Source organism: Struthio camelus, chromosome 15, assembly GCF_040807025.1.
Source record: "Struthio camelus isolate bStrCam1 chromosome 15, bStrCam1.hap1, whole genome shotgun sequence".
Lineage (NCBI taxonomy): Eukaryota > Metazoa > Chordata > Aves > Struthioniformes > Struthionidae > Struthio > Struthio camelus.
The window spans coordinates 995,377-1,015,387 of NC_090956.1; the positions used below are offsets into that span (position 1 = coordinate 995,377).

Here is a 20,011-nt window from a genome sequence, read left to right on the forward strand (position 1 = left end):
GGGCTCGCGGTACCCGGCGGCCACCGTCCGCGGCCTCGTCCCCAGCCCGGGGGCGGGGCGGGGCGTTGCTAGGCGCCGGGGAGCCCCGAGGCCGAGGGGGGCCCGGCCCGGCCCGTCCCCGGCTTTCGGGGAAGCCCGGCCGGCCCCGCGGCGCTCCAGCGGTGAGGCCCGGGGCCTGAGGGGCGGAGAGGCGGCCGGCGGATCGCGTCCCCCGCGCTTCACCGAGCGAGGAGGAGGCAGGCCGGCAGGCGGGGGGGGGGGGGGGGGGGGGGGGGGGGGGGGAGGCGCAGCCGCTCCCCACGGAGCTAGGCCCGTGCTCGGTCTGAAAGATGCGCCTGCTGTTGGAGGAAAGCGAGGTGGCAACCCTGACCCCGGGCAAACCGAACAAACAGCTGCTACCATCAGCTATCGCACCCAAAGACCGGAGTCGTGAAGAATAAACTCCCACGCCGTGAGGGAGCTCGCTATACCCAGAGAACAGGGCAGTTTGGGACGTGACTAGCCTGCTATGCATCACAAAACATTTGCCCTTCTTAATCGGTAGGGGACGCTTGGTCAACATTATCCAGCCAACATAATAAATCAATTCTTAACTTCCCCCCTTCACCCCCGCCCCCAATTGTTAAAAGTCCCTTGAATTTCCAAACAAAACACCAATAGTGAATAAGATCTCAGAACAGCTTTGGTTTTATGCAGTCATGAAACCAGTTGAGCTCATGTAAAACAGGTGGGTTTGTTGAGGAGAAATCCCCTGGCTGCCCCCAGAAACATTTTGCAAGCTGAGAAGGCCCAGAGAAAGAAGCCATGGCAAGAGCAGTTTTGGAACTAGGACCTAGGGACACAGAAGTTGGTGATGCTTGGCAGGTTTGTCTCATGGATTGGCCCCAAAGCCCTCCAAGTACTTATTCATCTATTTTGTATCTGGCCATATAAAACACATCTACCAGAGTCCGCATAGCCCAGTCTCACCATTTCTTATGTTCTCGCCTGCACGTTAGCATACAGACACATGAAAACAGAGCAGGTAGATCCCTGGCAGGGAATCTTTCCTGGCACTAAGCAATCTGCAAAAAGCATTTTTTTTCACTCAGAAAAAAAATGTAAAGTGAAAGAGGGAAAACTGGCCCAGAAAGCAGCAGGAAACACTTGAAGGAAACACGTGTATGAAAGAAGCAACCAGGCTCCCACACTGCAGGGCTCTACAGAACACTATCTCCTGTAAAGCAGGGTCAGCTATATAAAAATGCCAGAGCAGAAGCAGCCACTTTACACTCCTCCTGCCAGACATGTGCAAAGAAACCAAGAGCAAGAAGGAGACAACAGATCCTGAGGAAAGGAGCCATTACTGAGCCCAGGCTGGCATTCCTGGCACACAGTGCCTGCCCCCTGCACTCCCCATCCACTGCTAAGGCAATATGGCAATGTCCAAGGCTGATGAAGTTCAGCTTCTGCCCCAGAGCTCTGCTTCTGGGAAGCCAGTCACCTCTCCCATTTCAATGAAGGGCTTCACACCTTGCACAAACATTAGTTTGTACCTTAGTCGAATGGGATCCTATGAGAAAAAGAAACAGAGGAGCATGTCATGTTGCAGATTCCTGGGTCTCTCCCTCTCATCCTTCACAGCTTTGCTGCAGTGAATCACCCTCAGAAAGGGTGATTCTTCAACCATACAGAAGCTCTGCATGGGACAGGGCTTGGATCTTCATTACACAAGAGGAGCAACTGGAAGACTATTGTGCAAACCACACGCGCATGCTTGGAAACCCAGGCCTGGCCAGCCTCCTCAGTAGCAGAGGATTCCTTATATCCATCTTCTGTAACTATTCATCAATGCAACAGAACTGCCACACATGGCTTGTGCCTTGGGTGGCCTCGCATTCCACTAGCTGCAGGCATCTGCACAGTCTCTGCCAGCTGCTATTACCGCAGGCAGACCGAGGCAGAACAGCGTAAAGCTTTGCAGCAAGTGCCATTCATCCTTCAGATTATAGCTTTGAAAAGCTGTTTCAGTGGGGAAAACGTCTCTTCCCAGCACAGCCCAGACTGCTTTGTCTCTCCCCTGCATCTCCCCACTAATAATACCTTCCCCATCTTTCATACAAATACCCCACCCATTACAGTCACATTCAAAGTGATCCACGAGCAGAATCACTGACACATACTTTGTGTGGGTTGGCTAGCAACAGGACCTGGGATATCACTGCTGGAGGAAGGAAAGGGCTGAAGGCAGGAAGCTCAGAACCAGATGCTGGTTGTAACTTTATTTTCATAGTCTGAAAGAAAAAACAAAGGGAACACATTTTGGTCCACACTGAAAAAGGGCTGGGGGCACTACCAAACCACACAGTTTAAAGACATGGTAGGCAGATTTTCTCATTTACAGTGAGACTAGCATACCCTGAGTGCAGGTAAGTGCTAAAAGGAACAGCCAAGGAGCTATCTTTTCCCCTCTATTGAAAATACCCTTCATGTGTGGATGAAAAAAATCACTCTAATTTTCTCCAAAAAGCAAAGGGATTCCAGAAAAATCCTGCTTCTACATTTGGGTCCTTGCTACTAGTATATACGGTTAAGACAAATGGTCACATGCAGCTCCATCAATGGCTCCTTAAATCAGCTCTGCATAAGGTTTAGTGAAATGCATGCCTTTCCATAGCCTACATCTAAAGGTAGATATTCCTAAATAGACAACTGCACACTGCACACACAGAGGCTTTACACACTCTAAAAAAATAAAATAGAGTGTCTGGAGCCTTGTTTAGCGCTCTCCTCTCAAGACCAGAGCTATACTTTGAAACAGGCACCTGGGCCATAGGCACCGGCATACAACTGGTTCACAGTTCAGAGGAAATGAGCCAGGCAACTTCCAATAAGCAAGGCAAATACTAGGCAAGAAATAGCAAACCTTCTTAGGACATTTCTGAGTAGTCCCACTCTCTTTTACTCATCACAGGCTTCTCACCTTTGGGACTGCAGCCTGGAACGCTATGTCCTTAATTGGTTGAGCTGATGTGCTCAGCATGGAAAGAACCATCACTAGCACATCTGGTCGGCCAGGAGCTGGGTCTCTGGAGAAGTGGAGCATAGCCTTGAAACCATTTTGATCATACACAGTAAGCGGACAGATACTGCCTGCCGGAGACAAAAGGAGGGTAAGGCACAAAGCCTGGAATTGCCCCTCCCTTCTGAGACAGATCAGTGGAGACAGGATAAAGAAACAGCAAAAACGAAACACTCATACAAACTTTTACTTTCTCCAGCAAACTCATAGGCCAAGCAGCATACACACACTTGTCTGTGATTTACATTTTTCCTCTAAGGCAGAGAAGGGAACTGAATGGGGACAGAGGTGGGAAGACTAGCAGTTTAGATTTTAACAGTCAATTAGGGATGTCAGGTAGGGATCTACTAAATATAGAATGGGAAAGGCAAAGTATAACTCTGCAGCACATGCAAGACTTAGCCCCTTATCGCCGTTACCTGGTGAATCTACACCTAATTATCACCATCCAGCCTTTCCAAAATCTGCTAAATTCTTCACTTCAGAGATGGAAGTCAGAGGCCAGTGAAGTCAGAATGTCTTTGCACCTGTTCTTCTCTTCTAAGAGTAACAACGGCCAAGGCTTTGCAGGCCTCCTTTAATAGGACACACCCTGCTATGGGACGCTGTGGTGCTACGTATCCAGGGCAATACTCTGCAAGTGGACACAGGGCTGGCCACACAGTATTAAATCCAAAAGCAGAGGGGGAAAGAACAGCTCTGCCTTAGGGAGTGAGACAACTCCCACCCACAGATATTTTTTAAGGACCTGGAGAAGAGCTGCTTGAAACTTCAATAAAGGTGCTACGGCCAAACAGTTCAGAAGCCCACTACAGACTTTAGCCAGGGCAGGAAACTGCTGACTATTGAGTAGTGAGGACAAGGACGTTTCCACAGCATGATTCCTAACACGTGCTGAAATTCTCAGATGCAAAAAGTACTTCACAGAATAGTCATTATTTTTGTCCAACTCACCCCCAAAGCATGAAGCTACCTTGGCTTGCTCCCCTGCAAAGTCACAGAAGAGCTCTATTAAGCAGGGCTGGGACACAAAAATCATTGCACTTACTCGGTGTAATTGAAATTAAAGGGACAAAAAGGTTTGCTAGAGAAGCATCATGGGAGGCTGGATGCAAAGAGGCAGCAGGCTTCAGCTGGTAGCCTAGGCTGGAGAATGAGGTTTCTGCCACTGAGCTATTTGGAAGATCTGGAAAGGGCAATTTCACTGGTGATAAATCCCTGGAAAGAAAAGCATGTAGAAAGCTTATATTAACTGGGGAGACTATATGGTATATACCATCCTCTGCTGTGTCCATTTTGCATTCCTAATCCCTCATCCCTTTTAGGTATAAAGAAAGTACAAGTTTAAATTTTACGTGTTCTTGTGAAATTTGAAAATGGCTCCTGTCGTATATGGAAGAAGCCGATGTTTCAGCTTTCATTAAGGTGGACTTTGGTTTTCAGGGCTTTGGAAGTCTACTCTCCCCGTATGCAGCCTCTCTGGAGCTCTAGTCAGTGAGATTAAAATATGTTCTAGCTCAAAGATGATGCAAGAGGCTAAGAATCTCCAGTAAAGTTTCTTGGCCTACATTATGGCAGGCTGGATAAGCTTCTTGTAATGGTTCACCTGTTCTGAAGCTCTGTGGATGACTAATTTGGGTGATCCCCTATTAACTGAATGCCTTGGAAACCATTTTGTCAAAGGCTGAAGAAAGCTGGTCAAAGCATTTTTTGAGTCACAGATTATTATAAAAAGATCTGCCTGTAAAGTTTTGTTTCTTTAGCTCAATAACACCTTGTTACTAATCCACAGGAATTGTTCCCCCAAGTTTCTGACCCCTGGAAGGTCCTTGTGTGCAATTACGCAGTCAGAATTAACAGGTGCATAATTGCTGCTTAAGAGCTGATGTGTGCATGGATAGCTTGCCTTCATTAACCAGTCGTATTTAAAGATTTTCCTAAGCTTCACTGCTATAAGAGAGTATTCCTAAGCTCCAAAGTCAGACGGTATCGCATAGAGCTTGCTTACAAGGATAATGTCTTCGTCCTAGAAGGTGGAGACAGCTGCTCAGCCAGGCCCTGAAATTCATTCTTCTCTGAACAGCTGTCTTCCCAGCTCTCCTTCAGTCCCAATGTTTGCACGGCACTTACAATTTCACTATATCCATTGTTTACATCAGCCTGAAAAATAAGGCACTTCTAGTTCATGCTATGTAACATCAGCAAAAATCAGACCTGTCCCACTGAAAAGAACCCTGAAGTAGGAATAAATATGACTAATTTGGTGGCAAACTGCATCAGAATTTCACCGCAAAGCAGGAGAATTCCAGTTTCCCTTCAGAATAGAGTGGCAGAACACAAGACAGCCAGTGAAAGCTAGAAAAATCAAGAACTTGATCTAGTGCTTGTCCTTTGTACCACAGGGACTAAAGTACATGAGGATTACTCACCTCTGCTAAGCCAAAATCATGTAGTGGTTTCTGTACAATGGGAGAGTTGGAATCTAAGAAAAATACCAAAAGCACAGACCAATTACAGAAGGCAAGAGTTTTCCATTAACCATGTTCTTCCTATGGTATCTAATAGCAGTTAGACTGCAGTCTAACACCATTAAAGAAAAGAGATTCCTGAAAACTTCTGACACTTCCCTTAGCTAAAAGGTTTTGCCTTCTCTTAGAACCAACATTAAAATCACAGTTCTTCTATCTTCATTAAATATTATGAATGCTGGTAACAAGGATAACGCTGTACTGAGCTGCATATACAAACCTAGTGACGTTAAGTCCTCATCAAGCAGACAGGTAGAGACTGTGCTGCTGTGCCGGGAGGCAGGGATTAGCTTTGCAAATTGGTCTGTGGGAGACTGGGATGTTGCCTCCAGTTCTGAGAAGTCAATCAGTGTATAGCTCTTCATCCGTCTTGGGGGTGTCTGACATGCTTTGGAAATAGAAGAAAGAGTTAAAGAGATTAGCCCTGCAAGGGAAGTTTAGGTGTGGGTTCAGGCATGCCCTAAAGGACTTACAGATCAAGAATTTCAGGAATATTTTCAGTCAACATATGCAAAAGAAAATGATGGTTACAGAACCCCTGATAAAATCTCAAACTGTGGAACCCGTTAGTTAAACTGAAGGAAATCACCTCTTTTTCTCCACCACAGCTCGTCAGCTTTATCAAAGCAAAGTTGTGAAACATGTTTCAAAGCTGCATTTTGAATGTGGCTGAAATGTGACTAAGATTATCCTTCTTTCACCTGAGACCAGGCTGGCTAGGCAGATAAAGCAAAGCTCTTCTCAAGAGCCACATATGAAACCTGTATTAACCTGTAACATTCCTGTGAAAGAGAATGCGGGGATAACAAGTCAGCACTGCACCTCGCAGGGCTGAGAAGGTGAACAACAAACCCTGGCACTACTCTACAGAAAGACTTGTCCTGTACCAGTCTTTGAAGAACTGTGTTCTCTCTTACGTTGGTTCTCTTTCTTGCTTTTTTTTTGAGGAATAGAAATACCTGGAAGTTTCCTCCTTGTTTCATATCTTTCAGATATCAAGAGTATCAAGTCCCATTTTCCCAGATTTTCTTGAAAGACTCAAGAGGGAAAGGTGTTCAAGTTCCACCTTTGGATTTGGTGATGCCTTCCTTTCTTTACTCTATAGTTACCATGGATTTTTTCCAATCTGGAATTTCTTATTAGATATCTTTTCTAAGAGAGCAATGAAAAAGGTACAAACTAGACTGTACTTACATAAAACAAATCTGCAGAAGAGAACAGAGACGTACCTACCTCAACAGGTACAAGGGAAGTAAAGATCTGTTCCCTTTCCCAGAACTCCTTCTATGCTAGCAGCCTCCCATGCTCAAAGACGTCAAGGCCCAAATATATTTTCCTGTTTGTTTTAGGATTTTTTCCACATTCAGTCTCTGAAAACCACTTCCCTCCTGAGATCTATTCAGACATGATATACAGAAGCAAAGCTGACATGGAATGCTGCAGGATTCTCTTTACCTGGTGCACCAGTGGAGCTGGTTGCTGAACCTCCACCATTGTCTTCATGGCTGGCTGAAATCTGCTTGTACTGTCCGAGTGCCTGAGTGAGCTTGTCGTTGGCCTGCAGTATCTCAGCTGGAAGACAAGATAAGAAACAAAATATTAATGTTCTAACATGACTTGTCAGTTCCATGGCACTCTCCAAACTGCTCGTGAGAAAGCCGGACCGCATCTAAGAACTTGCCTAGAGCAAAGTCCAGTGAGGTAATCTGGCTTAAGATACTGTCTAGATTCTATTTAATAACAGCGCTCTCAGATTGAGCACTGTGATTTTTCATTCAGACCCACAGACAGTATAATTCAAAATTCAAATAAATAAAATTCAAGATTCAAGCCATACTTTGACAGCCTTTTCTTATACAATGCACATGTCTGTTCAATACACATCCAAAAAAGAAATATTTCATCAAAGTAGTCAAAAATTTTTCTCTGGATCAATTACTTTTTTTTTTTTTTTCCTGAAAATTAAGCCCATTTCTACCTGTCCTCGCCACAGTGGTTTTGGAGAAAAACAAATCAGCATCCAATTTTATCATAAGAGACATCCATTAACATGTAATTACCAGACTTTTGTTTTCTAGACTAAACATATTTTTATCATTTTTGCCCCTCCACATAAGCAACATAGTCCAAAGCTCCTGCCATTCTTGTTATGCTCTTGTGGATTTTGTTCATACTGGAATGTGGTATCCAAACTAGGCACAGTATTCCTCTAGAGACCTTACTAGTGCTGAGTACAGCAGGACCATCACCCATGTCTTACAAATCATTTTCCTGTTAATCTTTCTGTGCTGAGGTTCGAAATCAAGGAGGACTGGGAAGAAAGAAGTTAACTTGGGCGACAACCAAGAAACACACAGAAAAGGACTGAGCTGCAGTACAAAAAAGCAGGAGGGAAAGGAGGGGAGGAAGCACACAAACAAAGACTTAAAAAAAAAAAAAAATTACACCCTCCCCAATCCATCATCCCTGCTGCCCCAAAACCTTGGTGCTAAGAGGAACTGCTAAATGGATGGTCTAGTGAGAGATGCCTGTAGACCGAACACACACGTCTCCACCCTGGGAGGGAAGCTGCCACATGCCTATACCGTGAGCAAGAAGGAAACTACTGGTTAAGGAACAAAGGCAGCACCTTTACCTCACCCACAAATTTTGCTTTTTGCCACATCACTGACTTGCACTTAATATGATGAACCACATAGCCTTCAGATCCTTTCCTTCTGCGCTGCTCCCTACTCAGCATCCCCATTTTGCATTTATGTTTTTCATTCTGTGATTCTGAAGTGCAGCATTTTGAACATACTTGCTGATTTCAGGCCTCTTTCTAATTCGTCAAGATCACTGAAATCTGATCCTACCTCCAAAGTACTTACAGTCCCTGCCATCTCTTATGCACTTTGTTGTTCGGTGCAAGTTTTATGAGTGTACTTGAGCCTATATTCTAACACTGTACAACTGAAGAACCCTGGCATTCATGGGTGTGAATGAAATGTTTGGGGCACAAGAGCTTCGTTCTCATGACTGCTGTTCAAGACGACTGCATTTTCAGCAAGGCATCATGGCAGTGAACTTTACGCTTCAGTCATGTTTTCAAGACAGACAGACAAAATTGTGAAATGCAGTCCTCTGGGAAGGGCTAAATTTTACAACTGTGGAACGCACATGTTCTGCTCATGGCCCTTCTCATTATAATATCTACAAAAATCAAAACATTCTAGAGGTTGTTCTCTCTTCTGTGTTTATGTGATGGGAAAACTTCAATATCTCTAGAGAAAATACTCCAAAAGACTTCAGTTCTCCAAATGCTAGAACTACACAAACTCTGAAACAACCTCAGCTGGAAGAAATTGGATTCATTGTTTAACTTCGGACCACAAGTGAAAATTAACAGCTTCTTTGGGGAGAGGTGAGAGGATTCTTACGCAACTTTCCACGGGCATGGTTTAAAAGTGAAAGTGGGAAGCTTTGCCACAACAGTACCAAATGCCTAAGCATTCCTATCCTCAGAGAAAGGGAATACCCCACCTCTCAAAACAAAGATAGAGGAACTTAACTACAAAGAAACCCAAGCACGGTGTTGGCTCAGGATTTGGACAGCAGAGACCAAAGGGAGTTTTAGTACCATATTTTGTTAAACATTACCTAAAGCCTCATCGTCATCAACTGTCTCACTGGCAAGGCGAAAGAGCAGCGGCCTGAGCTTCTCACAGCGTTCAAACAGATTCTATGGAAGAAAACGTTTCATGTCACTTGCTCAAGAGATCCTAGATACTCTGAATGCTTTTCTCAGCCTATGTGACCACCTGTAAGTGATGCTGCCCCTAGAATAGCAAGGTGCACTTTCTGCTCAGGTCTGGACAGGGACTGCCAACGCTGCATGTTATTGCACTGTTAAAATCCACAGTGAACTGGAAGTACAGCCACTGGGACAAAGAGGTTTTGCTATTACCTCCCCAGCAATCATATCCTCTCTATGCATACAGGTGTAAGATAGACCAGTATAAAATTACTTACTTTAAAAGAAGATGTATCCAGGAGTGAATGGATCAATCACAGGACTCAGAAGCAAGCGTCACAACCACCAATTTCAGCTAACACAGAGAACCCAAGTCCTCTATTGTTCCCTTCTCAAAATTTTAGAAAGTGAGGCAGCATGGAGGCAGCCACTTTTTTTCCCATCTGTAAGTATAGTGTCTTCTACCTCCCACAGCCCCAGCCCTCCCAAAGGAAGCTAACTCCAAACTCTGCTGTATACGGCAAGTCACACACAGCCACAGAAGAAGTTCTTACCTACAATAAATTCAGTTGCCTGCAGCTTTCTAATTTGAAAACATGGTGGGTATCCTAGTGGAGTTTCAGGTATTTGGAGACCATAAAGCTAATCTGACAGTTCCATTAGCTATCAAATGTTTCCTTAATTTAGTAATACCTTTATACAGAAACAGACCAGTGAACTCTGGGCAGAAAAAGGGGAATCTCAGAAATCATAGAAGGAGCTGAAGAACCCACAGCTTTTGAGGTTCTCTGATCAGATCATATCACAGCCATCTAACCAAGACTGGGCTAAATGGAATTTCCTTGTGTTACTCCACTATTGGAAGAGGATCCATTTCCCCATAGGATACCACAAGAGCAGCAGCTCATCTGGAGAGAAACTCAAACTCACACAACAAGATAAAACCAAACTGACACAGCAGGAGACAGCTCCATTTCCACTTCCATTGGCCTGATGGGAGGCGCTATTATTCATCCAGGTTGCTGGAAGCTATTTCTGCTGTCCCCTAATGCTCTTGCCCATGCAGAAGCTGAGCGCACCTTGCTACTCTTTGAACCTTGCTGCCCTGGGCTCTCCCAGTTATAGTCAGCCAAAAGACTTTCTTGTGCAGGAAAAAGGAACATTCACCTGTAGAGTGTCACAGTCAGATTTGGATAATTCTTGTCTCTTGTAGTTGTCCAGTAATTCATCCATGAGTTTAACATTCTCAGAAACCTCACTGATTGTATTCACTCTTCTGGAAACCTTAGCTGACTTTTCTTGTTCCTTTGATGCAAAATAAAATAAAAGCAGATGATTTGGCTAGTACCACCATTGCACGTGCTTGGCTGTGTCACTCAGTCACACTTGTTGGGGGGTTGCTTCCTATTAATATGTCACTGCAGATACAAGATGGCACAAGGCAGGGCAAGTGAAAACTCACTCCATGAAGACCTCCAGTATTAGGGCTGGGCCACACTTAAACGTCAAGGGTCAAGACAGAACACCTCCTGCGCTTTCCCAAGCATGCTGATCAGAGTGGGCATAAGGAATTAATTTCAGCAAAGCCACAAGCAAGTCTTCGGAATTAGAGTTAGGAGCTGGTGACTTCTGCTATACAGGACACTGTCCCAAAAAGTATCAAAATGACTGCAGGGATTTTGTTAAACCAGACCAAATCTCCTATTTGCGCAGTGAAGCAGGGTGCCCTTTCAGATGGAAAATAAAAATAGAAACACTTGATGCAAACACACCCAGTGCTTGCAAAAAGGAAGAGTTCTGTACAGATGTGGCTTTTCCACCTGAGAACTGAGTTTATTTTTGGAAACTTCCTGACAGGGGGTTTATCACTAATGCAACACTACTGCCAGAATCTCTTAAAGAGTAAAAATGTCCCACCATACAGGCTCCTGGGTATAAATACTCCCTTCTCCTGACAACAGTATATTTTCGGGAAACACAAACTAAGACAGTCCTTCAACTGTGACCCTGGAATAACAAATACTGAAAATGGCCTCTCCTCTGGGGCATTTAAACTGTTCACCTGACTTCACAGCCAGGTTCCCATGACCAACCTGTTGGTATTCCCTTTAATACCAATATGGTGGCAGACATTATGAAGATCATACATAGCGGGCCCACTGTCAAAAATTGAACTGTGAAGTCACCTCCCCTCCTCCCCTGCTGTGAACAAAGCTTCTGCCCCAAGGAGCTGTCAGCTCTTCCTGGTGCCTACCTCTTTAATCATGCTCTTGATGAGGCGGTTGGCAGCCTGCAGGTCTTCAGAATGGTTGCTCTTTAAAAGTCTTGCTAAGAGCTGTTGAACGGAGAGCATTAGAGAGCAATTACAGAACAACATTCCCTAGGCACCATACTACAGACACACATCACTTAAGAGAAGATATTCAAAGACACCCACGGCCACAATAGTTTCTATAATCCTAGGAATATGTGGGCTCATGTCTCATGATTTAATCGAGATTATATTGCTGCCTCCTGCAGCTGCCTGCACACAACGGCAGCAGAACAAAAGTCAAGGTGCATGAGCAAAACAGGTAATAACTACAGGTTAGGCTCGGAGCAAAAACAAACCTGGATCTAACAGAGATTCTCTCTTTGTGGAAGGGATCCTTAACCCTTTGCATTTCCCCATTGTTAAGAGTAGAATAACCAAAGTCCTCTGGTTCCTCAGTACTTGCTCACGTTGACTATTTACTTGTAAGACTTCAAAATGTTACCATTCTAACATAGGACAAATCTGAAACTTCCTGCAGTTTCACACAAAAAGTAAAAGACGAGCTGTAGGAACCTGAGCAAGTTCTTGAACCATGGGGGCTCCTAAGAATGCCCTGAACACAGGCTCAGACTGTACTACTGGTCTTTCTCTCTCCCTCCCTCCCGGTCTGTCCTCCATGAATAATGAATACACATATACTGGGCCAGAGGCAAAAGCCCTCAATAACCCAGTAGTTAAGGCATTAATTTGGGATACAGGAGATGCAAGCTCAAGCCCCTGTAACAAACATGGATTTACTTATACAAAAAAAGCAGCTCAAAAGGTGAGACTAAAACAAACCCTTTCCGGAACAGCCCAAACTATTGCTACTAGGAATGTGAGAAAGAGGCAGAGAATGACCTGAACCCCGGCATTCCATATGCATATTCTAACTAACAGGCTATTTGGGAATAGGAACTCTCTGTCTCTCCAGTACTTCTGCTGGGACTAGAGAAACCTTCCCTCTGGAACGTTTTAGAGAAATAGATCTATTTCTGCCAAAATTTCACTTCTGACTAAGCAAAATTTTTCTGACAAAGCATCAAAGAATTCTCAAGGGATTCTAATAACTAGACCTTGTACAGCAAGCAGTATTAGCATTATTCTGAATATATTCGGTCTGAAACAGCAAAAAACTTCAATGTATGACTGAGTGTACTTTCTCAACAGTAAAAATCAGAGGGGGAGCAAGACATGAAAAACTTAAGGTTTACCTTTGATTTCTCTTCATCTGTGTCAAAAATAGAATTCTGAGGTCTCGGAGAAGGGGGAGGTAAAATTTTGTCTTCTGGCAATTTGGGGTCTTCTTTTACAATCCCTGGAATGGGTAATAACATTTGTTCAGCAATGCCTGAGCTGTTAAAACACCAGTGCTCAATAGTGCATTGGATTTTGCACTTCTTCCTTTCGCTTCCCCCCAAAATTTTACAAAATGAGATGCAGAAGCAAAGAGTTGCCTGAGCACACAGCCCAGACAAAAAGACTTTCCTCTCTTCCGCGAATTAAGCAAAGGCCAAATGAAATTTTCAGGGCAGAAAATAAAATAAGGACATGTTGAGTTCCCTTGGGTGAATTTCTAGAATCCCCTCATAGAGAGAGCACTGGGAACACATCAGTATTTATCTCCAAGCATGTATGATTGTCCCAATCAGCACGGCCATAAAACGTAGGGCAACAAACTAACACAACCAAGCAAAGGAACCCTTAATGTCAACAGTGATTCTGTGACATTCTCCCCCTCTTGCATACCTGCAGGCTCTCTCTGCACTTAGGTGGATTGCACCAGGGGCTGCAAACAGCAGGCAGTCACATGCAAGACCACAGCGTGACCCTGGCTGACTCAGCAGGAGCCTCCCGATTAATCAGACCTGGGCTGTCCAGTCACCTGACTGACGCATTGTCCTTGTGTCTTGGGCCAGAGTCTGAGCTACCCTCAGCGAGTCCTCCACTGTGATCTCTTGGCTGCCGGCACTGTCAGCTGTAAGATACTCTGGCTGCCACCTCCCAGGCAGGTCATGATTCCTCTGGTCTCAGCAGACGTTTCACATGCCTCACTCTTCACAGCCACACAAGAGCAGAAACTGCTATATCACTACGCGATCTTGCAGCCCCTCCTTGCATTCCTCCTAGTATCTCTACTAAATAGCCAGCAGCAGCATGTTCTGCTCTAGCCATCCCAGTTCCTGGCCTTTCCCAAAGTCTAGCAAGTTCATGGATCAGCACACTCTCCAGACAGCATCTGCAGCAGCAGGCCTACCGCACCAAGCGTTCAGCACCACAGCGCCAGCAATCCTGTGCCCTGCTCAGCACACAACGGGTGCCTGGTGTCACAGCAATGGCCCAGCCTGCAGTCAACAGCTGCACAGAGGAACTGCAATCATGGTGAGAAAGCTTTCTAGAGCAGGGTTTAGGGGAAGACTTGCAAAGCCACTTAGATGCTTAAGGAAGCACACAGCCAACCTAGTAGGAAGCATCTAAACAAGGTGTCTAATTCCCCTGAACTTCCATGGAAAGTATTATGCCATTTTCTTAAGTTATGAAATTTATTTCATGGGATACCAAGAAGGGATTGGACAAACTTATGGATGAAAATACCATTGAAGACTATTAAATATGATAGTATGGATGAGAAATCTGACACAGGATCTCTCTAAACCCATACCTGATAAGTCTAGGAGAGTACTCCAGGGCAAAGATCACTCTGAATTTATCCTGTAATTTTTCCCTAAGCAACAGTGGTGGGTCCTGTGTGAACAGAGGCCACAAGATTAGATTGATCTTTGACTCAATAGGACTGTTCTTCAGTAAATCTCTTTAAACACTTATGTGCATCCTTAAGTACCCAAACAGCCTTGTAAGTGTGCCCTTTGTTCTTCCTCCTTTACACATAATATTTTATGGAAAAGGCTGAGTCACAAAAGTAAAGAGGAGAGAGATCTGTGGTCTGAAACCACGTGACTTTGAAGGCTAAAAAGGAAACTGAAATAACAGAACTAAACCTTGTTTCTTCAGCATCTGATAAGCATCCCGGATTTTAACTTCCTGAGGAAACCAAACTGTCCAACTGAATATTATTTCTGTGACTCTTGACTTGACTTTTTCTGACGACCAGGCTCCATGGTACTGAAAAGAAAAAATTTAAAAAAGCAAAAAAGTTCATAACCAAACAGTGCCAGATACGACATACAGGTCTAGAGCCAAGTTGTTTACACGCAGAGATCATGTAGAAATGGATTCTTAACACATTATTCACAGCGCTGTCAGCTGCCTTATTCTGCAGTAGATGAAATAGTGTGGTATAGCTGCAGCTGTAAATAAGGCAAATGCTATAAGTGTATGACAATTACATAGGCATTATAATATGACAATCAAAATGAAACCATTTCAAAGCTTCCCTGTTCAGTTATTATTTGAAACTGAAACCAAGAGTAGGTTTTTTTTTTTTATTTCAGTGAAAATAGTTCCGTGCTTGACTTTAAACATTCCTTTTAACCGTTTGCATTGCAAACGGCACAATGTCCTCAGCCATATTCAGGCAAATGAAAACTGAACAAACCTAGAAGTGAAAGTAATTCTCTTTTTTCAGCATCTAAATAGTTTCTCTGATCTCATTATTGCCTATGAGCACCCACTTTAATATATTATAAAAATATCTGGAATAGTGATAAAAATCACACATGAAATTCAAAATCACTACGCATTTTAAACTCATATAACACCCGTTCTGTCAAAATAGGAAGCAAAACTCTCCACAGTAATACCCTCTTTAAACATTGTTATTTCACTGAAATACCTATCCCAAACCTGGGATCAAGAGAAGAGTTTTACTGTTTGGCTTCATTTCCCCGAAATCATTGAAGCTCCTCTGCCATTGAGCTGACATAACATAATGGGAAATGAAGCCTTTACAAATGGTAAACGTGTACCATACCCACTAAAAAGGAAATAGATTACTGAACTCCTAGAAGGGTATTTTAAAAACTCCCAGCTCTGCTATTTGATGCAAAGAGTGAGGTGTGAAGATCATGCAGTGCCTGATACAATAGGAGTCCGTTTCTCGTCATTAAAGAAGCTATCAGAGCACCATAGGGCATTCACTCTGAACTCGCAGCTCACTTCAGTTTGAAAAGTTAAGTTCCCGTTTCTGCTCATTGCTTCTCTTCTCAGGAGGCAGAGATTACACTCGGGGGGCAAAGCGCTCCACAGCAGGGAGCAGGAATGAATGTATTCCAAGCTGGGGAAGTAGAGCAGCAGGAAGGGTCTTTGCAGTTTCCATGTCAGCTACAGGAGATCCTTTCCAACCTCACTTTTCACTCAGTGCTGTAACTCCCGGGGCACGCACACTGGGGGCCCAGAGCCCACTATCTGACTGCTAAGACACTCTCAACAGAACTCCAAAGGGTGCTGCGCAAATGCACAACTCTTATCACATGATCGTGGAGCAAGTGCTATACGAGTGCTGCTGAAGCCCAGTCCGCACTACCCCTATTTAATCTGAACCTGCCCAAGGAACAGGACCCAAACTCAGGCTAGCTTTTGGCATAAGCGAGCAACAAGAATAGTAGCCTGAGTGCAAGAGTCTGAGGACAGATCGTAAGAAAACATGGGAGAGGCCCTGAGCTGCTCCTGTCATCTCTATCCTCTGCCATTTCCCAGACCAGAGGGGCAAAGGGACCACAGGCTAAGGCGTAGCAAGAACAGTATCGGGCACCTCCAGAGTCTCTCACTGTCCCAGTAGAGCTGGGAAAAAACAAAGAAAAAAGCTTCCTTTCCACAGGAAGAATTTGTAGAGAGAAAGGAGAGTAAACATTGCTGTATTCAGTCAGTTAGCAGCTGTGACCTACGAGACACAAAACACCTTCCTCACGCTCACATTTTCAGAGAGTGTGGCAAGATATTATTCAATGCTTTCTCCATTTCCTCCCTATCCCACACCCTTTCCCTGCTAACCTTAAAGGGAAATAAAAATTATTGCATCATTTGCAGGGAGATTTACATTCAACCTTTGCGCTTGGAAGCACAGAACAACTACTCTGCTTCATTCAAAGTTTTCATATACCTTCTGAAATAAACAGTGTGTCATACTGTCTATATCCAGCATAACCACATCCACCTACCTTTGGGGAAAGCACTTTTATCAGTTCATTCAGAAACCTGAATTTTGCTATTTCACTGTGAAATCTTTCACCACAATTATTCACACAGGTCTCCAGCACCTGCAGAAAATAAACTAGTATCAAACAGAAACCGTACACACAATTCTTAGGAGTTTTTTTTAAAAAAACTTTGCTACTAAGATAAGATATCTAAGAACTTTCTGGCAGCACAACACAGACACACACTCAAGATACTGGGGAAGCTGTGCAGCAAGAATGTGCGTTTTCCCTTCAGCCAAATTTCTTAAGCAGCACATTTCTGCGTTACATTGCTCTGTTCTCCCCATCACTAATAATTTTTGAACCCACTGATCCTGTGTGCAGACCACAGGCAAAACACCAAGAGCTGCAGACCACTGAAATACCTCAGCAGAACTACATGGGAAGGAAGAATAGCAAGTATTTCCTCTGTTATACCCTAGTTTCTATACTCATCATGCAATGAAATGTTAGAAGAGGTAGACACACAGACTCCGTCCTACAAACTACTTCCAGGTTATCACTGTCTCTCTTCGCATGTGGATGAAAGCACTTACAGTTAGAGCATGCAGAGCTTCCATCTCTTGAGGTGACTGTATCTTATGTGCCAGCAGCCTTGGTGCAAGCGATGGGCTGGAGAATAACAGAAGCAAGTCACACAATGCACAGATTCCCAAGAAAAACAAATGCTGTTAATTTTGTCCTGCAGAGAAGAGCAACTGCCACATTCACAACATGCCACATCACAGACACCTTTCCTCTGGCACAGGACTGACCTGGGGTATAGACACACAAGGGACAAGACAGCATGAATTCAGGCAGCTCGTGCTACCCCACAGCTCTTGCTCCTTCTCAAAGGCACAGGACTGTCAACTGCAAGGTGGGGAAAGTCATAGTGGAGATACCACCCCTCTGAAAAGAATAGTTAATGCCACAGCTGTACCTGAGGTCACTTAGGACTTCTCTGCAAACACCACAGCTAAAATCATTACCCACTTCTACAAACAGGCTGGTGAATGCACAGAAGGTAAACCCACCATCTCTAAGATTGCAAGGAGAGGAGCCTATTCCCATACGTTTAACCTCTTGCCAAGTTGTCATAAACATCTCGTTGCATGTAATCTACCCATTCCTGTACAGATACTTTCAAGAGTAACAGAGACCTGTGAGTGCTCCCAGCTTCCTCTCCAGGCTTCACAAAACTGCGGTTTACAGATCTCATTTCCCCCACGCAGCAATGAGATAAGCTCAGACCAGATACACAGCACAGCGCTAATACAAAGAACTGTCTGTCTACCTTACCCTTCTATGTCTGTGTTCACCTGGTCACAGAACCGCTGGATGCATTCCCAGTTTTCCTCAGGGATACTTGGGTCAGTGGCTTTATCTTACACAGGCAGAAAAAGAAAAAAGAAAAATAGTCTCAGTGTGAGAGGTGTACAAGTGAGTGGCACAAGGCAGGAAACGGCTTAGACGTGAGACGGGCTATCAGCTGCTTAAAGGAGACAAATGGGAGACACAGGACAAGCAGGAAACAGCTATTACTAATATCTGCTTAAAAGCACAGCACTGAGTCCACACTTAGAGAGTCAAAGACAGGCATCATCTGAGATGTTGAAAGCAATAACGGCGTGATGTTGCTTTTAGCACAAAGCACGTGAAACTTAAAATGCTGTGAGGGGCAGCTCTCCCAGGGTAGGTCACACACCTCGCCGTGCTGGGACACAGGCATGGCGCAGCGCTCTGCAACAGGGCTAAGCTTCTTGTGCTGCCCCGGGGCTGGTCCCCCACTGTGCCTGCACAGCTCAGTCAGGGGAAACATTCGTTTTTTAGCTGGATTAGTTCCCCAAACCAGTGTGCAAACAGCTGTGCCAGGACTGGGGGGGCAAGGTCAGACACGAGGCAGGGTAGTACAAGTGGAAGGGGAGCAGGAGAGACGGAGCAGGTTAAGGTGACATTGGCATTTGTTAGCACCTCCTGCCACCCACATAGCGATGGCCACGCTGCCTCCGTTCCACAAACGGAGCTCAGAACAGGCTCCTTTGCGCTGCAGAGGAGACACTCTCCCCTGAACCACCAGCAGATGAACACTATTATACTGCTTACCCAGCGGTCCACCAACCCCTTACACATCTCCAGGGCAGGCAAAGCCCCGTTTGTTCAGAGCAGGCTGCTCTCGTTTCTCAGCCACACTCACACCTGGTACAAGGGGGCACAGCTCCACCCGCCAGCCAAATTGGGCAAAACGTCAGGAATCGCCCCTTGCCCACCACCCCGTGGAGGAGCAGGGCCCAAAGCAGCAGTCACCTTCGCGAGGCCCTGCTATCCAGCCCGCTGGTTGAAGGTTGCCCAGCCAGCAGCCCCCAGAAGCAGCTCCTCCACCCCAAGCCGCTTCCCTGGCCAGCTCGCGCTCCCAGGAGCACCTGGAGCTGCCGCGGCCCCGCGACGCCCACACATCCGCAGGGAGCAGCGCGGCTGCCGACGCCGGCATGGCCCCAGCTCTCTTTTTCACCTCCAGAGCAGACTTCCTCCCAGCAGAGCTGACGGCGAGCGGCAGGAGGAGTCGTTTGCCTGCGCGTTGCCTTGGCACACACGCAAGACCAAAGGCGGCGGCACAGCAAACGCGCGCCAAGGTTCGAGGGTCGTCCTTGGGGTAAGGGGATGCCAACGAGCAGCGAAGCTGCCAACCTTGGCCCAAACCTGCCGGGACGACGACGACCCTCGCCCAAACCCACAGGGATGCTGCCAAGCTCCACCTGGACCCGCGGGGACACCGTCGACCTCCACCTAGACCCGCGGGGACGCCACCGACCCTGGCCCAAGCCGGCGGGGATGCCTGGCCGGGCTGAGGACGGACGTGGCCGGTCTGCCTTTGGGCCGAGGCGCCGGACCCGACCCCGGCAGCCGAGGGGCTCAGCCCGCTCCGGAGGCCCTGCCGGCGGCGGCGCGGCGCTCCGAGCAGACCGCGGGGCTGACGGTGCAGCCCCGGTCCTGGTCCTGGCCCACCGACCCCGCTCCCCGCCGCGACCCCGCACTCACTGAGCCACCGCTCCAGCTCCCGCGGCCCGGCCATGGGCGCCGGCTGCCGCCGCTCCCCGCTGCGCCGTTCCGCTCCGCTGCGTGCTGCGCCCGCCCTCGGGGCCGCCCCGCGGGGCGGCGGCGGCGCGGCCCCCCCGGCGCCCCCGCAGCCCCGGGCGCGCTGCCGGCGGCGGCGCACGCTCCCTCCCAGCAGCGCCTCAGCTATGCGAATATTAACCCTAT

General features: G+C 46.1%; 1 protein-coding gene across 5 annotated transcripts; it reads right to left on the reverse strand.

Moving 5' to 3' along the window:
• Positions 1–664: 664 nt before the first annotated feature.
• On the reverse strand, positions 665–19,902 carry GGA2 (golgi associated, gamma adaptin ear containing, ARF binding protein 2). Of its 5 annotated transcripts, none has more exons than XM_068909159.1 (17): positions 19,790–19,902; positions 18,053–18,137; positions 17,308–17,383; positions 16,733–16,831; positions 14,615–14,738; positions 12,830–12,933; positions 11,577–11,657; positions 10,490–10,627; positions 9,229–9,310; positions 7,045–7,161; positions 5,810–5,977; positions 5,491–5,543; positions 5,070–5,221; positions 4,110–4,279; positions 2,963–3,132; positions 2,163–2,273; positions 665–1,552 (listed from the first exon to the last, which is right to left on the reverse strand). In XM_068909159.1, exons 1-17 carry the CDS (start codon positions 19,821–19,823, stop codon positions 1,442–1,444), a joined length of 1,875 nt encoding a protein of 624 aa, XP_068765260.1. In that variant the 5' UTR covers positions 19,824–19,902; the 3' UTR covers positions 665–1,441. The 5 variants fall into 5 exon arrangements, with proteins under 5 accessions (XP_068765260.1, XP_068765259.1, XP_068765261.1 ...); XM_068909158.1 differs by lacking the exon at positions 19,790–19,902 and adding an exon at positions 19,058–19,340; XM_068909160.1 differs by lacking the exon at positions 19,790–19,902 and adding an exon at positions 19,174–19,329.
• Between the last annotated feature and the right edge of the window lie 109 nt (positions 19,903–20,011).

Excerpts from the sequence above, each read along its gene's own strand:
- GGA2 (XM_068909158.1), bottom strand. The coding sequence starts at position 19,241 with ATGCCGGCGTCGGCAGCCGCGCTGCTCCCTGCGGATGTGTGGGCGTCG. Across the intron at positions 10,628-11,576 it reads TCAAGAGCATGATTAAAGAG|GAACAAGAAAAGTCAGCTAA; the intron begins GTAGGCACCAGG and ends TTTGCATCAAAG. Across the intron at positions 4,280-5,069 it reads AGGACGAAGACATTATCCTT|GGATTTATCACCAGTGAAAT; the intron begins GTAAGCAAGCTC and ends TTTTCTTTCCAG.